Source organism: Ischnura elegans, chromosome 9 (genome assembly GCF_921293095.1).
Source record: "Ischnura elegans chromosome 9, ioIscEleg1.1, whole genome shotgun sequence".
Lineage (NCBI taxonomy): Eukaryota > Metazoa > Arthropoda > Insecta > Odonata > Coenagrionidae > Ischnura > Ischnura elegans.
Genome location: NC_060254.1, coordinates 97202393 through 97224762, shown reverse-complemented (window position 1 = coordinate 97224762; position 22370 = coordinate 97202393). Strand labels below are relative to the sequence as shown.

General features: G+C 40.0%; 1 protein-coding gene and 1 long non-coding RNA gene across 2 annotated transcripts in view; one reads left to right on the top strand and one right to left on the bottom strand.

Annotated features, from left to right (window-relative positions):
• Positions 1-16086, top strand: part of LOC124165002 (actin cytoskeleton-regulatory complex protein pan-1-like) — an 85814-nt gene extending 69728 nt beyond the window's left edge. The window contains exons 3-5 of the mRNA XM_046542240.1: positions 3967-5160; positions 12165-12629; positions 13620-16086. Of these exons, the coding sequence (XP_046398196.1) occupies positions 3967-5160; positions 12165-12629; positions 13620-14039 (2079 nt within the window). The 3' untranslated portion in view covers positions 14040-16086. The remainder of the gene's footprint in view (positions 1-3966; positions 5161-12164; positions 12630-13619) is intronic.
• A 1253-nt stretch (positions 16087-17339) lies between these two features.
• Positions 17340-21255, bottom strand: LOC124165787. The gene is made up of 3 exons (XR_006866320.1): positions 21168-21255; positions 19161-19414; positions 17340-18326 (listed from the first exon to the last, which is right to left on the bottom strand). It is a non-coding gene; the product is annotated as an uncharacterized LOC124165787 (long non-coding RNA).
• Positions 21256-22370: the final 1115 nt, after the last annotated feature.

Below are 22370 nucleotides of genomic sequence, written 5' to 3'. Positions count from 1 at the left end.
TTTAATGCAGTGTTTTATTCATTCGGAACAGATTTCAACGTTTAGAATCTCTCTATCATAGGTGAGTTTCAGTATATAGCTAAATTAGCTAAGGTTTAAACCTTGGCGTTGCTTATTTTTCACGTATTTTCTATGTTAGTCCTCTGTGCTTGTTTCTAGACAGGTAACGGAGGAGTTAGATTGCTGTAGTATTCCTCTATACAACGAATCATTCGGATTACTCTGACTTCGTATTATATGCTAAGAATTCTCTTGGATTTCGTCGTCGTCACGGGCCTCCATGTTAGCAGTTTTACGAGGACACTCACATGAACTTTACCCCATCATTCGAAGCGAAATCTCAATTACCCGAAGTGAAACTCGTGCATCACTCGATTTGGGGGATATTCATCTCATTCTATCTGTTCGATGTGAAGACTAGCTGGGAATTCAGTTCACACTCTGGAAAGACAATCGAATTACCCTCTTGATCGCTGGACCGTGTCTTAAGGCCTGTTTACACGATACATTAACACGTACGAGTTAATGTCTGTTTGCATGAATGATTTTTGTGGACCGGAACGGAACATGTACGAATGCATGAGCCAAATTAGAACAGGTTCTTCTGTGCATGCATTTGCACAGGTTTGGTGGTTACACGGTGCATTTTGGCGTTCATTCTCGCATTCATACATTTAAACATTAACCCGTACGTTTTAATGTACCGTGTAAACAGGCCTTTACTCTGCGACTTGGGAGATCTAAAGTCCCCTTAAGGGCACCCGTTGAACCAAATACCTATTCATTAATGTGCGTGGGGACCCCGTTAAATGGTTGAATTGACGTGCCTATCAGCTCATCTATTCCCCTTAATGATCCACTTCCTTCTATTCCCTGTCCCGCTTAACAGTGCCATCTTTTTTTCTCTAAATTTCGTAAGTATTCCCAATCGTTGGCAACCGGAATATTTTATCTTTTTTTTGTGAAGAGCCAGAGCTTTCGATAATGGATTACTTTTTTTCAAAATGTCCGTTATCTCCCTCTCTTGAGGATTCGAGATTGAGATATGCTTTGATTGAATTCAAAACAGTACTCGTGTTCGAACGGTTATCTTTTTTCGGCTTTTTTTTGGCGCAAGATCGCTAGCTTATTATGGATACAACTTCATGATTTATTTTAGTCACAATGGATTTAAAAAAAACTCCATTCCCATTTGCTTCAATGTTTGATGCATAAATTGCTTAAATATTCAATTTTGGAATTTTATATTCTATGTATTAAAATTTAATGGTTTATTTGGGTAAATCATTTTTTAAACTGTGAACATTCTGTGAGATGTTGGAATACGAGTTGGTTGAACATGAGATTTTTTTTATATTAGACCATTGCGTGAAACGTAAATTAATTTCTAAAGCCTCGGCCATTTTTCATCGGATTCTTAATTCACAAATTTTCTTGTTTTATCCGGATACGTTCATTTTTGTTCACTGTCTCTGGGCTTCCTTCAAATTATTTCAGGTCTTCAACGGAATATCAATTGATGGTTCCAACTTCAGATGTATTTTTCCTTTAAGAGATGTGAAATTACGTAAATGCATATTTCAATGGATAGCATGCATAACCCACTGTGCAGACTGGGAATGAGATGAATGGTGGGCTATAACAATCGTTGGGTAGTATCCTTGGGGACGAGATCTATGTTTTCAGTGGAAACGAATGAATGAACACCGCTTTTAAACAGTTACGGTGGTAATCCTACCACTAAGAGGATTGAGAATTTCATCCCCAAGTTTACATAGTATCCGTTGAGATTCCAGATTGAGCTCCCTAATTCCTCTTTCGCTGTCTCCTCTTGAATCAAGGTATCAGATGAGGACTTCAGCTCACCCAGATACGTAACTCCGTCACGTTCGCCCGTGATCTTTGGCCCACTTATGGGAGAGACGTATGTTAATTTCCTACGTGGGCCAGTCTGTGGAAATACTTTTGTCTCAGCTTTCATTTTTATGTTCTGTAATTGCCTTCAAACGTATTCACTAACTTTAAAATTAACAATATCGGGTAATTTGCGTAAAATAGTTTTTTATCAGAAAATAATTAGCATTTGTAGATGCGTTTCGATAAGATATTCCTGAATTATTTGGCTGATATTTATTTCCTACTTTAATGTATTTAAGTGCTGCCCAGAAATTCACGAAATACTCTTAGCTTGTGGATTGTGAATGATAGCAAGCAGTCTGTTCATACCTGCTTGATTATTTCTGGCCGCGTTAAGCGACTGAATTGTAATGATGCTAGTTAACTAATTTCATGGAATATTGAATTGTTTAGGATCATGAAACTTAGTTTAAAAAGAATACAGAATATGCGTAGTTTTCCGCGGCGTTGTCTAGATGATGTCTCCATGTTCCTGGGCTTCACCGCGTGGATTTTTCTTTATGACGACAGTTTCTCCGGTATTCCAACCGGCGTCTTCAGGTCGATGGTTCGACCTGAAGACGCCGGTTGGAATACCGGAGAAACTGTCGTCATAAAGAAAAATCCACGCGGTGAAGCCCAGGAACATGGAGACATCAGAATACAGAATAATTTCGAATAATTCTTCATACTTTATAATCCACGGTCGAATGGATGAAAAGAGAATCAGTGCATACATATTTTAATTCGTGGTACATAATTGCAAAAAAATCGCCATAGTTATTTTTGTGCAGCATAGAAAGACTTGTCATCAAAATTTTATTCATTTACAATCAACTGGAGAGTTGTGCATGAGGAATTTGGGAACAGCGGAGGATAATTGACTTTCTTGGTAGAAGTAATTGCCAGACTTATGTCACGTACTGATGTTAATTGCATCCTGCGTTCCGTTCTCCAGAACAATGACTGCGGAAGTTCCGCTTCTCGGGCCGCGGTCGGAAATACCATGCTCTTCGGCTATTTCCTCCGAAATAGTAGCGACGTCGGACTTTCGTGTGAATTTCCATTGTATTACTTTTTAACTGTGTCTCAGCCTCGCAGAGTTATCTAATAAGGCTATCTTCTCCCTTCCCTCTTTTCTCTCCTGTAATTCCTTCTCATTTTTCTGTGTTAAATATTCTCTGTTTTTATCTATTGCGTAAATTTTATAATGCAGTGAAGCGTTTAACATTGTCCCTATATTTTCTTTATTGTGGTCATATCTATTCTACTCTATCTGCAATTCAATAATATGAACCATCGTTCGAAATAAAGGACTTGAAAGCAGTTATATATTCCATATTATTTTTCATATTTCTTTATTCCATTTGGTATGATATCTTCGGGCTTATTGCAAAAATTATTATTATTCAATTAAGCTATGTTTTTGTTCGTGTTACTGAATATATAAATCGTCTATGAAATCATCAAGCAGTGTATATTCTAATTTTAAATGTTATTATATGAATAGGCTACCGCCTTTTTAAATTTCACAGGATACACTGCTGCCAGAGTGACATTGGCTCAGAATTCCACCAGCTACTTCGTTAATGCGCCTCCTGGATACCACGTTAGCATTATAAAATTCATAAAATATCGATGGTGTGTATTGCGTGATAAATAAGCATCTTAACTGTAAATATAAACATGTATAATTCAAGTATTAATAAATGGTTAAAATAGGATTGAAAATACATGTATATCCTTCAAAAATAATGAGTGACTAGTTAGTCTGTTTAATGATGAATATGTCTTGGTTTCACGATACATTAACTCATACAAATTAATGTGTAGAAGCATGAGCAGAGACTGGAACTTGTTAAATTTGGTCAATGCATTATTACAGTTTCCGTTCCATCAAAACCGTTTACCCAAATGTATACATATTTTCATGTCAACGCGGCCGACATAATGTAGCCTTATATCTCTGGTTATCACTTAGGAAATAAACTGTTCGCTCCCCTGATTCCTCATTGTTTTTTGAATGTGCAAAGCTTAAATCTAAATTTATCCTTTGTTCTCTTTCTGCAGGTCCTCCCGGTTCAACCTTGGGGAGCAACCCCAGCTCCGCCCGTGGCCCCTAGGAAGCCGCCGGTCAGCCGGAAGCCCGAAGGCCCCTGGCCCAGAGCCAGGGTCACTCCGATGCCCCCGCCGCCACCCTGCAAGGGGGTCGTCAACCAGGGATTCCAGTTGGGGAGCCCCAACGGGCACCAGGCTCCCCCCAGCAGGCGGGACCCTGAGGAAAGCGAAGAGAAGAGGCGGAGAACAGAGGAAGACGCCGTCAGGAAGGGAATGGAGGAGGAAGAGAGAAGGAAGATGGAAGAGGAGGACAGGAAAAGGAGAAGGGTCGAAGAGGAGGATAAAGCAGGAGGAAACGCAGCGGAGGACGGCGGGCGGCGGAGGAAGGTGGACAGCGAGGAGAGGAGTGGCCAAAACGGTTGGGCCACCAGTCCAGGCGGCGCTGGAGACGTGGGCCCGCCCCCGTGCAAGTGCGGCAAGGAGGCCGCGGAAGAGGAGGCCAAGCTCCTGAAGCTCCACAACGTGCGCCTGAGGCAAGTGGCCTCCGCCCTGGCCTCCAAGCTGCGAGCCTCCGAGGCCGCCTTGGGAGCCTCCCGCGCAGACGCCGATGCCCGCCTGGCAGCCCTCGTACGCGCCCTCTTAGCCTTCGAGGCCGGACTCAGGAGGGAGCAATCCAGGATCAAGAGCACGATGGAGAAGCTGGAGGCACTGGTGAGGGCCCAGAAGGCCGAGATAGCCGTCCTGAGGGCTGCGGGGGCCGCGGCAGGGCTCGGATGGGAGGAGACCGGACTGGTGACGCACGGACCGTCGACGTTGGAAGTGGAGCTGTTGGGGTCGAGGAGCGCGGAGGACTCGGACGGGGTGCAGAAGCCGGAGGGGAGCAGTTGGGGGCGCGGCATACGTCCCGCCAGCATCCTCAGGGATGTGTTGAGGAGCCAGCTGGGTGCGGCGTGGACGCGGCGGGAAGAGGAGGCGGCGAATAAGGCGAAGGGTGGCGACTCCAGGGAGGTCTCTGTGCCGGCGGAGTCCAGGGTCCCCGCCGAGGGCGAAGAGAAGGCGGAGGAGGGAAAGGTCGCGGGGAGGGTGGGCGGCCCCGCGGGGACGGAAGCGGGCAAGTCGACGGTCAAGCCGCCGCTGCCCCCCAGACCTCGTCCCAGACTGACCGCAGCCGCTTCGGAGGATGGACTCTCGTCGCCCTGTCGAGAGGTGAGCAGATTGTCTTACTGCGGACATGCCGTCTTTTCTTTCTTTCTCATTCGTGGCAAGTTCTTCTCGGCGTTTTAAGTTGTCGATTTCTTCGTGATCGGCGATATTTCATCTTAAAAATCCCATTTAATAGCGTGAATAAAGTGAATAATATTTTCTTGGGTTTGAATCCGGATTAGAGTGTCCATTTTCTCCTATTTTTCGCGGTCCAACACATTCCTCCACTATTGGTATCTTTCCCTCATGTCGATGAACGTGTCGGACCTCGAAACGTTGGAGAAAATGGACACTTTCACCCGGATGGAAACCCGAGAAAACCTTATTCAGTCTATTCGCTGGAGAAATGCCAGATCTTTCTTAATAGCGTGATTAAAAATCAGATTAGCCGATTTCAACCTTCACTTTTATTAATATACCATGGTGGTACTAATTCATTGTCTTTTTTTGTGATAACTTTGTCATTTTCGCTGGAGAGGGGAGGAGGTAGTCATACTTAGGATTAATCATCCCTGTCTTTCGTAGCCAGTTCCTCGGGTATTTATTTGTGTTATTGCCCCCAAATAGTCATTCAAAAACGTACTTTTATGGTATACTTTACTTGTGTTACCTTATCAATAACAATACTGCAATACCCTACTTACGAGCTCTATAGTATCTTGTGGTAGAATAATTATTTTGACCTATCTCAATAAAAAAGCAAATTAAATAAAAAACATGTAAGTTGTATGCTTGTTTAAAATATATTTGCCCCGATTTAAAAGTGAACAGTTTTAAATCGTGGTATTCATTTTGTTTTCTCTCAGCTTAGTTGCTCCTCTAATTGTGCAATGCTTATCCTTTGGGACGTGAGAAAGAATAACTACCCTCTTTTCTTCACCGCAAAAAGGATGTCCTCATTCACTTGTTTCCTCCTTCCTTGTGCGGTAAAACTAGAGATAAAAATCTCGAAACCGAACCCGTCAACTTCAAATCTGAATGAAAGCGATACCAAGAATCTCTTTGTGGTTTTTCGTCCTAATCCCCTCATCGAGTCCTTTTTCAAATTCCCCTTCGCTATACCCTACAGTTGCTTGTCATCTGGTCTTGCACTTTTCACCCAAATCGTCACCACATTCCTCAAGTCACTGTACCATTAGGAAATTTGAACCCAGTTCTTTAGTTCAGCAATATCTTCAGCAAAAAAACTATGCTGAGTGTAGGCAAAACTTTGGAAGTAAAAAATAAATGATGCGATAGCAGGTGAGGGGATGCCGATCCAGATCTTTGCCTCCGTTGTTTGTAGGGACTGCACATGGCAGAAGGCCATAGCCGAAACTTTCCATCGGGTTTTTGGTGGGTTTTCCTGTCATTCGGTAGGGATCATTTGGAGTGAGCGGGATTTTAAAAAAACGAGACTGAACCCCTAACAAACCTCGGTCTGTGTAGGTTACATAATCCCACCTTATTGAGATGCCGTAAAGTTTTCTTCTCACCAATCCAAACTAGAAATTGAACCAATTTTTCTATCCAATATGCTATCCGAACCCAAATTTTTCTCACTATAAAATTTCATGAAACCGACTGAAGTAAAGGATCAATCAGTATACTATTTTGTTACCAGCATTCTACTAATCCTTACTTTGGTGGTGGAAGCCTGAAAAACAATATCGCGTAACTGTGGTTTCACTGAGAGGATGGGCTGAGAGGACTGAGGATGAATCGCCGTGGTAGTCTTTTATATCTACAAAAGTACTACAAGGTACCGTGCAAGCCACCACCTGGGTGTGCGGCACGGGGTGATTCTACACCAGGCCTGTAGCACTCATTTAAGCCTCAATGCGATACGCGTTATGACCTGAAACAAGGAGAGTGCTAAGGACACGGACACACAAAAATGAAAATAAAACTACTAGTTAAGAATAGAGAAACGAAAAGTTGGCGTAATAAGTGCTTCATGCATGAGTTATGTTATGACATGCCAAAAAAACCCACGCTGTAGTCAGTGTTTACAATTTATTTATTTAAGTTATATTTTGTTAATTTTTATAAGTTATAAACTACTCATGCTGAGCCTATTTAACCTATCCCGAGTCAAGCTATCCTAGAGTTAAAAAATCGCAAGTATTATGGTTCCTCATTGTACGCGTAAAAAAACTTCATCTTACATCTATCGGTTTTGCAGTCTATATCCCAAATCTTATCTATGTGAGCGTGGAACGTATTGCAAGATTCCCACTCAACCGTGAAAACCTTAAAACCGTGAATAAGTCGTCAATTTCGTCCACCGTGAAAAAACCGGGAAATAGCCGTGAATTTCGTCAATGAACCTTAAAAATCCCTCAAATTTGATTGTAGGACTACAATTGATAGATCAAAAGAATAATCAATGTTTCGATGATGATTCAAGGCCGAGTCACGTGCGGACGCTGTCCGCCCATTTATCTGCACACGTGATTTCGAAGCGCAGTAATTCCTGTGTTTGCCACGACGATACATTGACCTTAAGCGTGTAACTGGAAGACCGGTAACCAAAGTAATTACCAAAGTAAACATTAACCCGGGTGAAAAATCAGACACTTCTCCACTCCCCTGCCTCCCTCCATTTTCCCACTCACAACCTTTAGCCGGCCCTGAATTTTGCCAACGATGGGTGACGTCATTGGAAGTAACACTTTCAGTCCTGCGATTGCATTCACGGCGTCTGTCGCGTATTTTTTTTTTTTTAACTTTTAGTTAACGTGCGGCCTGTGATTGTTATGTGATCAATATTTATAAAAACGGCTTTTCAACAGACCGTGAATTTGACGACATTTAAACCGTGAAAACCTGGAAAAAACTTTGAATTTTATAATTTAGTAAGAGTGGGAACCCTGGTATTGTTAAACTTACGGGTGTAGCTTGATTCTTTGATCTCCCTACAGTGGGTGGTCGGTCGTGGAGATACTGTGGGAATGTTTTGGTCGTTGGGGAGGTGACTCGGAGCAAGTGGATTAGCTAGACGGACGGACAGGTGGGCTTCGTTCGCGGGTGTGGACATCGGAAAGGGCGGGGGGATGCCAGCAGTCTCGATTTCGGTCGGATGTTGGTCAGTCGCTTCGGTCGGTGGTGGACGGAAGAAACGGGTCACGTCCCAAATATCTCCTCGCGAGGGCGTCGTCTCTCGCCGGGCGTATTCGATCCACGATCAGCCGGTGTGGAGTTTCCGAGCGATGATTTTCATCAACTTGTTATCCCTCTTCAACGCGTGCCGATTGCTATCCAATCTGGTTTTTTTATCGTCGTCATCCTCATCTTCGGTTTCTCCCGACTTCGGTCGGTCCTGTTTTCAAGTCTCGATTCGCGCGTTCTCGATTTTCATCCGCGTTTTTCTTTCGCGTATCTGATTCACGTCCCCGCCAAGATTATGCTGCGATTTTCAATCTCCGCGAAAACCGATCGGATGAAATAGAGGGACCTGTTGTGCTCATAGCCTAAATCCGAGGGAATTTTTATAGCTTACCAATTGCTTTCCTTGATATTTATTATTGTTTCAGAATCGGAATTTTGAGTTCAAACTCGTTTTTTTTTCAGTGGCATAGATCTCCATAAGGAGTGAAAACTGTCCACTGATTACTGAAACTCGCAGTTTTTGTCTAATTATCCCAAGGAAACCCAAAAAGATTTTAACAAGAGTTTTTAGATGGGCACATTTCTAATAAAATAAGAATTCGTTTTTGCATAAATTATTCTTTGTATAGCTTAAGCGAAGACAGGATGAAGGTATCTTCATCGAATATTACTCCGTAAAGCAAATCTTGTCCTTCATTTCCATTGTGTGAATTTTTCAAGGGTAAACGTGCTGTGCATAAAAATATTTATAAGTTCCGTAATTCACGCTCCTGATTGACGCATGGTTACAATTTAAGTTAAAAGTGACGAATTCATGCGACAAAGATATAATTCTGTTTTGAAACTGTGTTTAGTTACTCATTTATTTAGTTTTTTTTGACGCCAGATTTACTGTTGAGCAATTTTAACTTCGAAAAATAATATTTATTTTATTTTCACTTATTCGTGTTCTACGTGTGTCGTTGGACTTTCAATACGGATTAAAGGCGATCCATATTTTATTATTCATAATTCATTTCAGCCGTTTTTATTTTTAATTCATGCCGTTACATGAATGATTAAAATATACTTGTCCCTCTCCAGTAAGGGTGAAAAATAGGTATTGCAGGATGTTGTACACCCCATCAGGCCTTCACTACTGCATGGAATCAGTTTTTTCTCGTTTTATTTTTCGAAGGCCTATTTTTAAATATTTTCCCTCTTTATTGTGATATGAGGTAGTCATTTTTTTAATTTCTTCTTTATCTTCGTACCTCAAGTTTTATGCTGCACAATGATGTCTGTATTATATTTAAATCTGAACCTAATGCTATTGGGTAGTGCATTTCCTCAATGATTTCTCGTAAAAAAATTACTTTTTTTACGAGGATTATGAATCATTTTATGAAACACTTCCCTTTAATTGAGCTCACTGCATTATGTGTACCTATCTCAAGTAAAAAGGAGGAATCAACTTGGTGAAGAATAATAAAGTTTTTTGTTCTTTTTTCCAACTCTTCGAACCTTAAATTGTGATAATTCACACGGTCTTAAATACACTGATGTTTTACTGCTTTTGAATTTTTTTTGTTATGGCACTCACTTTTCCCCATTAAAGATACATCTTGTTACTTCATTCCATTTTCAAATCGTTTAAGGAATCAACTAGGAAGTAATTTGATCTCCATCCGAAACATTTGTGCCTTATAATTGACTTTTTAGACGAGGGTGTGAATTTAATGTGGTGAGCTTTTTTGTCTAGTTTTCTTTTAATGGTTTGTGTGGTTGGAGAAATGGAATTAAGGAACGGAAATGACCATCCACCATGTAACCATATCGAGGAAGTGGCTGCTTATCGAATTATCTTCGCTTTTGAGGAAATCTCAGGTCATTTAATTTACATCTCCATTCAGTTGGATAACAAGTACCTACCCCAGATTTCTCATTCGATCCGTTCCAGATTCCCCCTTTTTTTCACGTGGGGGGTGAGAAAAAACTATTTTTACGTAACTTTCTCCTATAAATTCACCAAATTCCGTAACAGTCCGACCCGAAATTGGGAGATGATGGACCACTTAAAAATTCCACTTAATGGTTTCCGGAACTCCCTCCCGTCTGTCTCGGAATAAATAAATAAAAAAAACGAGAAGAAATTTTTATCCACACACGCACACATTTATATATCTCGACCATGACCTTGATGCTTTCCTGAACACCCCTCCCTCCTCCAACTCCATCCGCCCGCCGTGACTCGACACAGAAAATGTTAATAAATGGGATGGATAATCATGCCGCCTCCTCTCGAGGTTTTTGACTTTCTCCTCCTTTGTGTGTAACCGTTGGCGCCACTGTCGGGAATGAGGCGCGACGCCTAGTGGCAGTCGTAACTGATGGTTGCTTCGAAAAAAATAAACGCTCATTTTTTTGTGTACCCGCTTGATTGATGTCATGAAATGCATACTTTACGTGAAAACGATGAAAATCCATCTCTTTTTTTCGTGCCTGAACGTGAAAAATGTATCGACCAATAGGGTGGTTTCCTATTATTTTTTTACTGCCTAAATCGAAAGATCATTACTCATGGAGTACGTATTTCACGCTTTTAGTTTTTTTTAATGACGATATATATTTTTCGCGATTAAATTAAAAGTGAAAAATTTCAAGCGCGCGAAAACGCGATGGCTAAGTAGGAATGCTGGTAAAAGCCCGTGTGACGTACTTTTGGTTCCAGCTGTCACCGTGTGAGGTGACCTTGGGGCAAGGCTTTGAGCGCTGATATGATGCAGGCTGCTAGCAGGTAGCAGAGTACCCTGCTAGCAGGTAGCGCTTGGCTTATATAAGGATTATTATTACCCTATCAAACGAAGGAAACTCTCCGACCTTAGGCAATTTTAATGGGTGATTATTACGAGATGTTTCCCTGAGCTCTGTGCCTCATGCGTGCATTGGTAATCTCAGACGATGTAAAACTCCTATCTACTCGTATAGAAACTAGGTCCCTGTGACGACACGTGGAGTGGAATCGCATGGGCGCCAATCCGGCTTTTTCAAATGGGGTTAAAATTGACCATTAACATTCGTCTAAACTGGGATTTCTACAACCAAATCATTTGTATATTATGAATACACTAATGGTGGGTAAGGAATCGCAATCAATGCCTTTCGTTTTCTTTGATGAAGGAAACTACCCTATTGTGACATAAAAAACAGTCTATCTTTTAGCAAATAGCTCGCACACTCGCTTCAAGAAAAACTCAGCACGATGGTTGATGCTTGTTTTATTAACCCGCAAGAAACAGTCTAAAATGTGATTAAATGCAAACTAGTCTTAACTAATATTAAATCGTCTCCTTCTTCTTCCTTCCAGGATTAGGCTACTGAGCCTGTTCCGACTCCATATTACCTTCTTTTTCTTTGTCATCCTATACTTCTCTTGCCAATTGATTCATATTCCATTGCTTGTTTTGGAATTACATATTTCATCTGGCATTCGAAGTATATGTTCCTTCCATCCGTGTTTGTATTCTTTTAATTTATCAGGAACTGCCTGGACACCCAGTTCATCTCTTATTTTAGTATTTCTTAATTTATCCAATCTCGTGCAGCCTTTCACTGATCTTAAAAATTTCATTCCCGACGATTCCATCTGCCTTCATTCATTCTTTTTATTGGTACCCAACATTTTGATCTCCTCCGGTTCCTTTCTTCACGGAACCCTTTCGTTTACATGTGACGTGAACGTTTCCCTTTCTAACCTGGCAACCTTGCCACCCACCCCCGAATAGATCCTTCTGCCTGTCATTGGACAACTCTCGGCGGCTGGATTGTACATCTGAGCTGAAGTAACTTTAATCTTGCCCAATTATTTTTTTTTCGGTGATCACTATGCCAGCCAAACATAGCTTACGTTTTGTTCTTAATTTTCCTTCCGCCACCAGGAGATCCGGCATTTCCGCGGCCGCTCGAGTCCCGGCGGAGCTTCGTCAACCGGAGACGGTGGTGACTCCTCCGGCGGCTCCGGCAACTGGGGCCTCAACGCGCACTTCGAGGAGTTCGTGCTGAGCGAGGACTCCGTGTCGGACACCTCTGCCGGCCCCGGTGACGAACCGCCGTCCACCACGCCCCCACCGCCACCATCATCCCTTTGCAGCCCATCCCCTGGCGGCCCCACCCAGGGGACTTCAACGCCTGGATCTTCCCCGCAGCCGACGGCCAAGCCGCGCACGGCGCTGCTGAAGCCGCCGAGGAAGAACCCGCCCCCCAACAAGCACCAGGCCACCACCGTTTCCCCGCCTCCGATGCAGTTCCTCCTGCCGGACCTGCTGTGCCCCACTCCCAGGGGACCAGAAGGAGTTGGGGAGCACATGAGGAACGGCCCCGATTCGAATGGAATGGCATATCTGGTGAGTTTACTCATTGACTCATCATTTGTGAAGTTTAACTGTAATCGCACTATCAATGAAATGAATTCTTGCCCAAGTTTAGGTGTAATGGGAATAGTAATGGGAATTTTTAATTCTTCTACACCATTAACTTAGTTCCAAAAATCAGTAATTTTCTAGTATTTAGACAGTCATTAAAATGAGGCAAAAAGTGATCAAATTTAGGACTAACAAATGGAAAATACTTTGCAAAAAAGTCGGGGACCAATTTGCAAATTCTTGTACAGTAGGTTAGTTTGTGATAAAAAAGAGCTCACCTTTTTTGACTCCTTAGTGTGAAATGCAAATGTAGTCCCAGCTGTACTTTGTTGCACGTCATGAAAATTGAGGTTGAAACATGGAGCTCTATTCATATTCATTTTTTTTAATTGCTTTGAATGTAACTATGTGGCTGTGTTTTACTTGGTTTACTGTGGTTTTACGTAATTCACATTTTTAAATTTAGCACTTGGGTGAACATTCAATGCAATGTCGAATTTCATGGCAAAAAAATTCAAGCATATATTTGTGCAGATTGGGTTTTTGTGGTGGCTAAAGTTATGGAATCCCACTCAGTGGGTCAGGGCTCAAACACCAGGGATTTTTCAGAGACTGCCTGATCCTTGCTTGAGTGCTTTATGAATGGCAATTCAAATGCATAAAGAATTCAAGTACTTTGTCCATCAGATATGGACATGAAACTCTGGTTCCTTTGACACCTTTTGTGAACAACAGGCTAATGCTGATATTGGCTTTCTCTCCACCCATTCTGCCGTAGCTTTCCCTCTCGGTGCAGATGATCTAGAAAACTGTCGATCACCTCCTCCAGAAACCATGCTATGCATTATTTGTTGAAACTTTGAACTACTCCAGTGTTATATTTATAGCACTTATATGTATAAATGTATTTTTTTTCATTAACGTTTTTTACAACATAATGGACTCATATTTCAAACTACTCTCTTTTTATAGAAGGAAAATGCCATGAACGGGGATCATTATCAAGGAAGTCGGAATGTGAATGGAGTCACTAAAGGAAGGCCTCTTGGACCATCTGCTCTCCAGAATGCCATCACGACAAAATGCAAACAGGACGCAGTGCTGGAGGCAGCCAAGGGACATTGCAGCTACGAGAGGTTCCTGGAAGTCACAGGTCTGAGCCAAAAGTCGATCTTAACCTTCCACCACCGTCCCATCCCTCCTCCGCCTGCGAACGCATCTAGACCCCTGCCGCCACCGCCACCAAAACACCGTTCTGTCCTCAAGCCCAGGGACGTGAAGCTGAGGAGCAAATCGACGAGGACGGTGGGCTGGGAGGATGGCTTTGTGGCCGGAGTCAATGAAGCGGTGGTCGGGCCAACCAGGAAGTATTGGAGTGGGCCATATCTCTGAAGGATGACTATTTAGGGTTCAATGAGGAAGGGAAACACCCAACTTTTGCACAGCTTGAGTATTAACACACTCGCTTCGGGCCGTGTCATTTGATGCATACGTCTCTTCTGGCTAATCAGAGCTCTCTTTGTTCCATACTTCCCAGGTAGGGATTTTCATTAGCCCTTAAACGATACATTACCTTGTCCAAGTTTTTGTACATTTGCGTGAATGTTATTGACAGAATGGAGAGAAAATTCTACAAATATATGAACCAAATTATAACACGTTCTCTTTTAAGTTCATGTATTCATCCATGTTGGGTTTTGATTGCGCTTGAGTCTAAACACCACACCATGGCAATAAAAAAAATGAGTATATTTTATTTGTGTCTCATATTTCATATTAGACTCATATTGCAAGCAATTAATTTCCTTTCAAAAAGAAGAAATTGCATTTGACAAAAATAATTGTATTAGATGAATTTTTTCTTTCATTCTCTCCTTCATGAATTTACACATTAACTCAAATGAGTCAATTTACTGTAAAATTGTAGTCATGCAAACCAGAGTTGTGCTTTCACAGATTGAAGGGTCGCATGAGAAGTTGGGAGCAAGGGTGTCATGTCAGATTGGGAAATGCACTCTGCCAAAGAGAATTAAAAAGCTCCTTGTCAATGGTAAGATGAGATGTGTGTGCTATAATTGGTGGACAGTTATTGTACAAGTGACATGTGCAGTTTCCACAAGTCTCCACCCTTAAAGTTGCACCCTTATTTTGAGAAGTTATGAAACTGTATCATGCATTGAATGGGTTAAAGCTTTGTGTGTTAAATGAATCCCCTCTTTCAATGAGAAATGTTTTGAGGGAACGTTTATAAAACCACTTTTTACGACAGTGATTTTTCTGTAGAAGGTAAAAATGAAAATAGTCATTATAATTTAAGAAAAACATAGCTACATATTTCTGAAATTCTTTTGTACATATAATTTTCTGAGGCAGTTAGAAAACATTGATGACCTTGATGCAGTTCCACATGAAGTATGCATTACAATCAGCCAAAAGTAATGGTGGAATTTCATGTTTTTCATCAGAGGAAATAGACTCTTAAAAACAAGAAAATGGAAATTCTCCAAATACTTTCAAGGCAACAGTAGACGTTGCACAAAAACAATTTTGTGGAGTATGAAATGCCATAAACATACATAAAAAGTGCCTTCATTAGCTACACACTGGTAATTATTTAATAATGTGTGATGTTTTCAAACGATTTTTACTCTGACCAACTGTGAAAATTGATTTATTGTGAAATGCTGTGAAGTTCCTTATTGATGTGGTATAACTTGATTCGTTGCTTCCTCAGTAGAAGTGATATAGTATTTCTGGTGAGTGTAATATGAAATTTGGAAAGAAGACTTTGAATGTTATTTTTTGAAAATGTTTGCCAATAAAAATCAAATTGAGGCAATGGAAAAAGCACATGAATGCGTGTACATGTAAAGACAAAATTTTCAATGTTGAACTCCGGTCACAACTATATTACTGATTTGGAAAACTGAAGCTCTCAGATAAATTACTTCAAAAATTATTTTGGTTATATGCATTTTAAGTTATTCATATGTTATATTATTGTTATTTTTGTTGTGATACTAATATTGGAGAAGCAAAACAAACTTCTGTTCCCTATGCCTTTGTTATCCATCATCTTTTGAGTGTAAAGTAGAAAAATTTATTTTGTGATTAATTCAATAATCATCATATTCTGTAAATATGTCATATCTCTACATGAGAACTTATGTCTTGAGAATGATGCTTTGGGGGTTGGCCAATGTAGAAGCCTCATTTCAGTATTGCTGGTGATTTCAAAACTGATTTGAGACTTTCCTTCTCTCTCTTCTCAGCAGATGTTAAGTTGCATCCATTCTTAGCATCTGTTTGTATCAACTTTCAATAATTTATACTATTTTCCATTAAAAATGTATCAGTTTGAATTGTACATAAGAACTTGAGTACCTACTTCCAATGATACCGACTAGATGTACAATAAAGTATTTTTGAACATTTTAAATGACCTTTTTTCATTAATTCTTTGGTTAGTAATGCCAGAAATATACGACTTTACGTTTCTTGACCAGGGAGACAAATGATGGTATTATCTATCAGAGATTTTTCTATGCCAACAAATGAATGCCATAAATGTATATCTGGCACCTTGCTCCTTGGGAGCCGGTACATACCTCCTCCCCTCCTCATACATTACGTCTCTTTGTGGTAATGGAATGCAAACCAATGCCCCCAGGAGGGTTTTAAACCAGGAAAGCAGGGAGCCCAAATAACCTTGGAATCCTAGATGTGGAGTCCCTGCTGAGAGGGTCTCTTGGGACTCAGTCCAGCAGTCATGCTCAGGAGAGAACTCAGCCCTCCCGAAAAGGTTAAATTCTCCCAATAAATCAGGCTTATTTCATCATAAAAGTTTATTTGTTACTCATTTATATTTACTTCATTTGTGGAATTTTACATAGCCAATATTAATGGAAGCTAGATTTTATAATTTAATTGTTGGTTTCTTTGAATATATGGAACAAATTGGAATAGTGATGAAGTAACTATGAGTTGAATAATTTTAAAAGTGATTTATATTATTTCATCTTAATTTGAAGCGATTCCATCATGCCTAGCTGTCATGTCTTGTAAATTTTACTCTATTTATGCTAATACGATTTATCATGTTATGTATATGTATCATCATTCTTTACCATTATGATATCGGTACACATTTATATTTGCCCACCTCTCTCCTCCACCTCTCACCTTTCTTCACTCTCTCCCATTGCTCAGCCAAGCGTGCGGAGATGCAGCAGTGAGCTCATTCAGCTGACGGAGAACCTTCAGATATGCTCAATGAAAGTTTTTCAAGCTGTCTCTCTCTCATGCAATCACTCTTTTTCTACTGAATGTGAAAAGTGGCCGTGAAGTGTAGACACGCAGGCAGTAATTTGCTTGGGATAGTTGGTGCTTTTGTGGTAAGGGGGTAGCCTATACTGATAGTTGTCAATGTTAATTATGTACTTTCAAATCAATGAATGAAATGCAAGTTTGATAAAACTTCTTACATCATTCCCAACCCCCTGTCAGCCTGAGAGCAATAGATCAAAGCTCTTTGAGCTGTACTTGGGTGTTATAGGGGTCCTTCTTTCGCACAGAAAAGAAGAATAAAACAATCTCCCTTCAATGCAGTGGGGGGCCAGATAGGGACATCTTTTTTTATTACATAGCTATACCATACAACCAATGGAATTGATAAAGAAAATGTGACTGATATTGATTAACATGTAAATGCTGGTCCATCAATGCATTCACATCATTTTCTACTCTGGCAAAACAACAGATGACTAATCTGAAAAATATTCCTACTCATAAATTAATGTTGATATAAGCACAACATATTTTACCAGTAATACATATGTGCTTTGATTTATAATTTTCTCCAGGATTAAGAGCAAACACGCATCAATCCTAGAGATATTTGTCAATAAATTCAATGCCTAGTTTAGGGTCTCTAAGGGTTATTTCGTACAAAATAACTATGCCCTATGTAAAAATGAACAATGTATCAATTTATTGCGTCACGAATACAAATGAGTCGCACTCAGAGAATCGGCGAATCGCCATGGCCACAGTTTCAGTCACGATTCTGCGCTACAGCTGGCAGGTCTCACTCGCGTGGCCTCAGGGACGCTACTCCTGGAGAAGGGCGCCAAATCCCTAGGGTACCGTTACCCTGCCGGCACCAAGGGTCCTCTGCCTGTCTCCCTCCAGGCGGTGCTGTCTTTTGTGGTAGCGTGCAATGATTTGAACGCTACACCTAGCACATGGAAACCACAATTAGGGCACAAAGTGACATTAGATTACCCGAGAACAAGATATGTATCTCTTTGGATATAGAATACATTTTTATATTTAAAAATAGTTAAAAGTTCACAATAAATCACAGAGCAAACAAGAGTATGAGAAAATTCTCAAATCAAGGTTATAATATTGAGAAGACAACCAATGAAAGTATTGGTTTGTCTGATGCCAATATATTTGGAGACAGTAGGGTTGCACCAATAGCAGCCTTTCATGTTGAATCCTAGAATGCCAGCAAAGGATCCAGGCCACCGGTTCTATTACTTCCATTCAGATTGTGTTGAGAGAAGCAATGACAGAAAGAAAATGATAGGGCTGCTACGGGAGGAGAGACAGCTTCAACATCTCTGGCAGGAGGAAGTACCTTCGGCAGTGGGAAGGATAGGTTTCTGCGCACACCTGGAGAGTGCATAGGACAATATGAAAGAAAAACAAAAATTTTAGTACTATGACTGAATATTTATAAACCTTATAGAGCAATGAAATTCTAAAATTTTTGAACCTTTTTTTGACCAGAAAACTATTTTACCATTCAATCACGGATACTTTCAAATAATTTTTAGCAATAATACTTCACACCTGCTTCTCCATCTTTCACATTTTAGACCTATGTATTCAATTTATTCAGAAAGGAATGATGTACCACTATAAATTGAATCATATTCTCAGGAGTCATGTGCCAGTAAAAGTGCCGTGTAAGTAATACTTAGGTGTAGGTAGTATGTTGCTATAGGTACTATGTCATGTTCCTTTTTAAATGAGAAAATGATTTTGAATTCAACTCTTTCAGCACAGTTAGCAAGAAATTAAATGTCTCATTGCAGGAAATATGCACATGTAGTCTGATGTACTACAAAGAAATGAAAAGGCATTAGTTATGAACAGCATTAAAATGATTATGATAACCATGTGAAAAAGAAGTAAAAGGCTTGATATTTTTTATCTCTGGGTACCGTACAGAATGTATTACATGGGTCAATTAATAAAGATTAGGTATCTGTTTTTTAATAATATTAAGTTCAGAGAACTGACTCTTAATGGACAGTAACCATTTCTTAATTAATGTTTGGCAAAGAAATCATCTGACATTAAGAGATGACAATGTTTTGGTTGAATATAGTAAAGTGTACCCCTGAATGAAAATAAAAGATGATGTGCTTGAATTATGAATAAAATAACTAGTTTGCAAAAAATAACATAGTGCAACTTGTACTGGATGAAAATTATAAGTACCACTCATATCCAGGGCTGATAAACCACCACAAACAATCTTTTCCTGTGCCAGACTGGAGCCTGGGAAGAAGACTTCTTGCAACTCATCACCTTCTCCTTTATCTTCATTGGGAAAAAGTGACAATGCCATTCACAGAAGACATTCTTGCTGGATGCACAGTTGTAAGCACAGACAATCATACATTGATTCAGGCATAAATACTTCCAACTGATTCACAGGCGTAAATGGATCATTCGTCTGAGTTTCCGTCATTCTACGAGAAAATGAAATGGAGAAATAAGATTCTCTCACTTGCGATGACTAATACAATTTGAACAAGGGCGTACCCAGTAAAGGGCAGGACGGGGGGCAGCTGTCCCCCCCCCCCCTCACTTAGAAACAAAAATCGCAAAAGTCTTTAAGCAAAATCAGTACTGAATTGAAATGAAAGCATTCAACAAATTTTCTTTAAACCCACAAAAAATGATATATATTAGTATAAGATGTGCAACTAAAATAAAGCTATTTTTTCAAGGAAATAATCTCATAAATCCCATTGCTGCCACCCCCCTCAGACCATGGCTTGCCCCCCCCCCCCTTGACAACGGCTTGCCCCCCCTAGTTATGATCCTGGGTACTCCCTTGAATTTGAATGAACCTAAACAAATGAAAAAAAATAATGGATGTTTTACAATAATACTTCTATTAAACAGATTATTTGGAACAAAAAATTGTGTGTAATGGTAATTAACAAAAAAGAATTAACAAATACATATGAAAAAGCAAAAGATAGCCAAAAAGATCTCGCCATGAGCTTAGGGTAAAGAGAAGGGAGATCCCTGAAAGTGAGCAAAGATTATATCATGCGTAATACTCGATACAAATTATTTTCATTTTATAAAATGAAGTTTCACCTTGGAATTTGATTCTGAAATTTGTCCATTTTATTTGATTTTCCCACTAACCCCTTTGCTTATCCTCATTTCCCAAAAGAATTCTTTGTTTCAACACCGAATTAAACATTCTTAAACCTAATTTGCAGCATAACCAGTCCTCCTTTAATACCAGATAATGACACAGACTGGCTTATGATTCCCCTACCTCTTCTTCCCTCTCCAAGCTTCCCTTTTCATCAAATTGCCTCTTCCCCTAAGTATACTTCAGCCTCCTTTTTTTCTGTGCCATGTATCATTAATCTACCCAAACCTTCTCCTGTCTTTTCTCATCTACCCATCCATCCTTTGCTCTTAAATTATCTTAATGATTTCTTCAGCAATCCGCAGTTTCCTTATCCTATGCCTTTCCATGTACTCAATTAATTTCTCAGATGCATTTATTATTCCTTTTACCATTTTGCTACTGATGCCATAAATATCCGACAGTATGTTTCTTGACTCAGGAGATGAAAGCCAGAAATATTCAATGGAGAATTTCCTACACAGGCGAATGAATGGCGTAAGTATCAAGCTCCTTGATCTCTCCCTTTAGTTAAAGAAAGCACCAATAAGAATTCCACCAATGGTTTCATACCCCAATTCAGGAAACCTTGGTAAGCTCAACGTAAATAATAGAGACTTTGAAATGGATAGCTTGAGGCATCACTTGGTGAAATAGCTTCAAGTAGAATCAAAAAACCTTGTACATTTCAAATAAATGATTTCAATATCAACCAGTTTCATTGCTGTGCATCAGTGTCTGTTACAAATACAGGACACAGTAAGATTAAGGCCTTATGTGTATGTACAATGAGTCAGTAGAGGCAGAAGGATGGTTAAGGCGGGTAAAGCTAGAAGGAGTGTATGGTGGTCCTTAAGTTATTCAGAGTTACAAAAACCTCTTACTAGAAACTCTTTCCGGTAAACAAGAGCTATCATAGCACAAATCAGTTTCTGGAGGAATTTGTCTGCAACATAAGTGTATGATTTTAATTGTGTATGTAGGTATTCATTTGTGGTTGTTATGAGTCTAATACATATATTAAAAAAATGCTTATAAAGAAAAAAAGGAAACAGAAACAGATCTCATACCATTTTGATGATTTGTTGAAGGCCAGGGGCAGGTGTCATTCCCCAAATTTCGCAGTGGTTTGCATAGTCAGGTGTTATGGCTGAAAAACAATTTACATGATATTCATTAGGAGCCAGCTTAAAATGTATTTTGAATGATAAACCCATATTATTACATAAGTTATTGCTCCTGGTATTTTTTATTAATAGTATGATAAATTGCATGTGTCATTGACCTTAAACCCGTATCCGGGCAAGATTGGCCCCATAGCCTTTAATTCAGGTGATAACACAAAAAAAATATTCCTCTGATGTGAGCTTCCATAGCTTCGTTCGAAAAAAATGGCATATGATAAATGTTTTTATTTTTATATTGCTTCCTTGTTTATGGTAAATTTAAACTTTTCCTAGCCTAACCAGGTAAGCTGAGTCCGATGGATGCTTAACGTACGTGGTCAGTTACACATCATTGGAAGGTAAATATTAATTCTAAAACGTTGTCATTTAGCAAGTATTTTTTGGAAAATTTAAATATAAATCTACATAATCCCTTGGGAGTTAACGAAATTGCGTACAGCGAGGGGTGAGTGTTCACTATAGTCATGCAACAGGTTGCACTTGGATGCTTTCATGCACATTAGGGTGGTCCTTATTTTTAAAGTTTTGGAATTTATTTTGGGACGCCCCCCAGTTTTATCACATTTGGTAAGAAAAGAAATATTGAAAATTATTTTTTCAATCGGATACCGGGAATGCGTGCCGCATCGCAATCAAAGTTTTGAAATTTTGGAATTTTTCAACTTCGTAAAACCACTTGTCTGTTTCCACACACTTTTATTTAAACCGACCATGGTTTCGGCAACTCGTGCCATTATCAAGGTACATAGCCTTGGGTGACAGCCATTTACAGTGGTATAGTTTTTCAGGAGGTTATTGGGGTGCGTTCATTCCAAGGTTAATGATGACGTCAATGGGCGATTGGTGGGAGGTAGGGTAATGTTCAGGAGGGGTGAGTGGAATGGGAACATATGGTTGTTACATAATTTAAAATTAGCGGCAATTAACAATTTCAAACTGTTCCAAAAAATGCAGTTTCTGCCCCTTGTCATGCACATGTAAAATTTTTGCATTAAAATTGCACCAGTGGTGTTCATCACTCAAATGTCTTGCAATTCCTGATGAGTCGTTGTTATTTAAAAAACATCGTCTACGTTCTCTCACTCT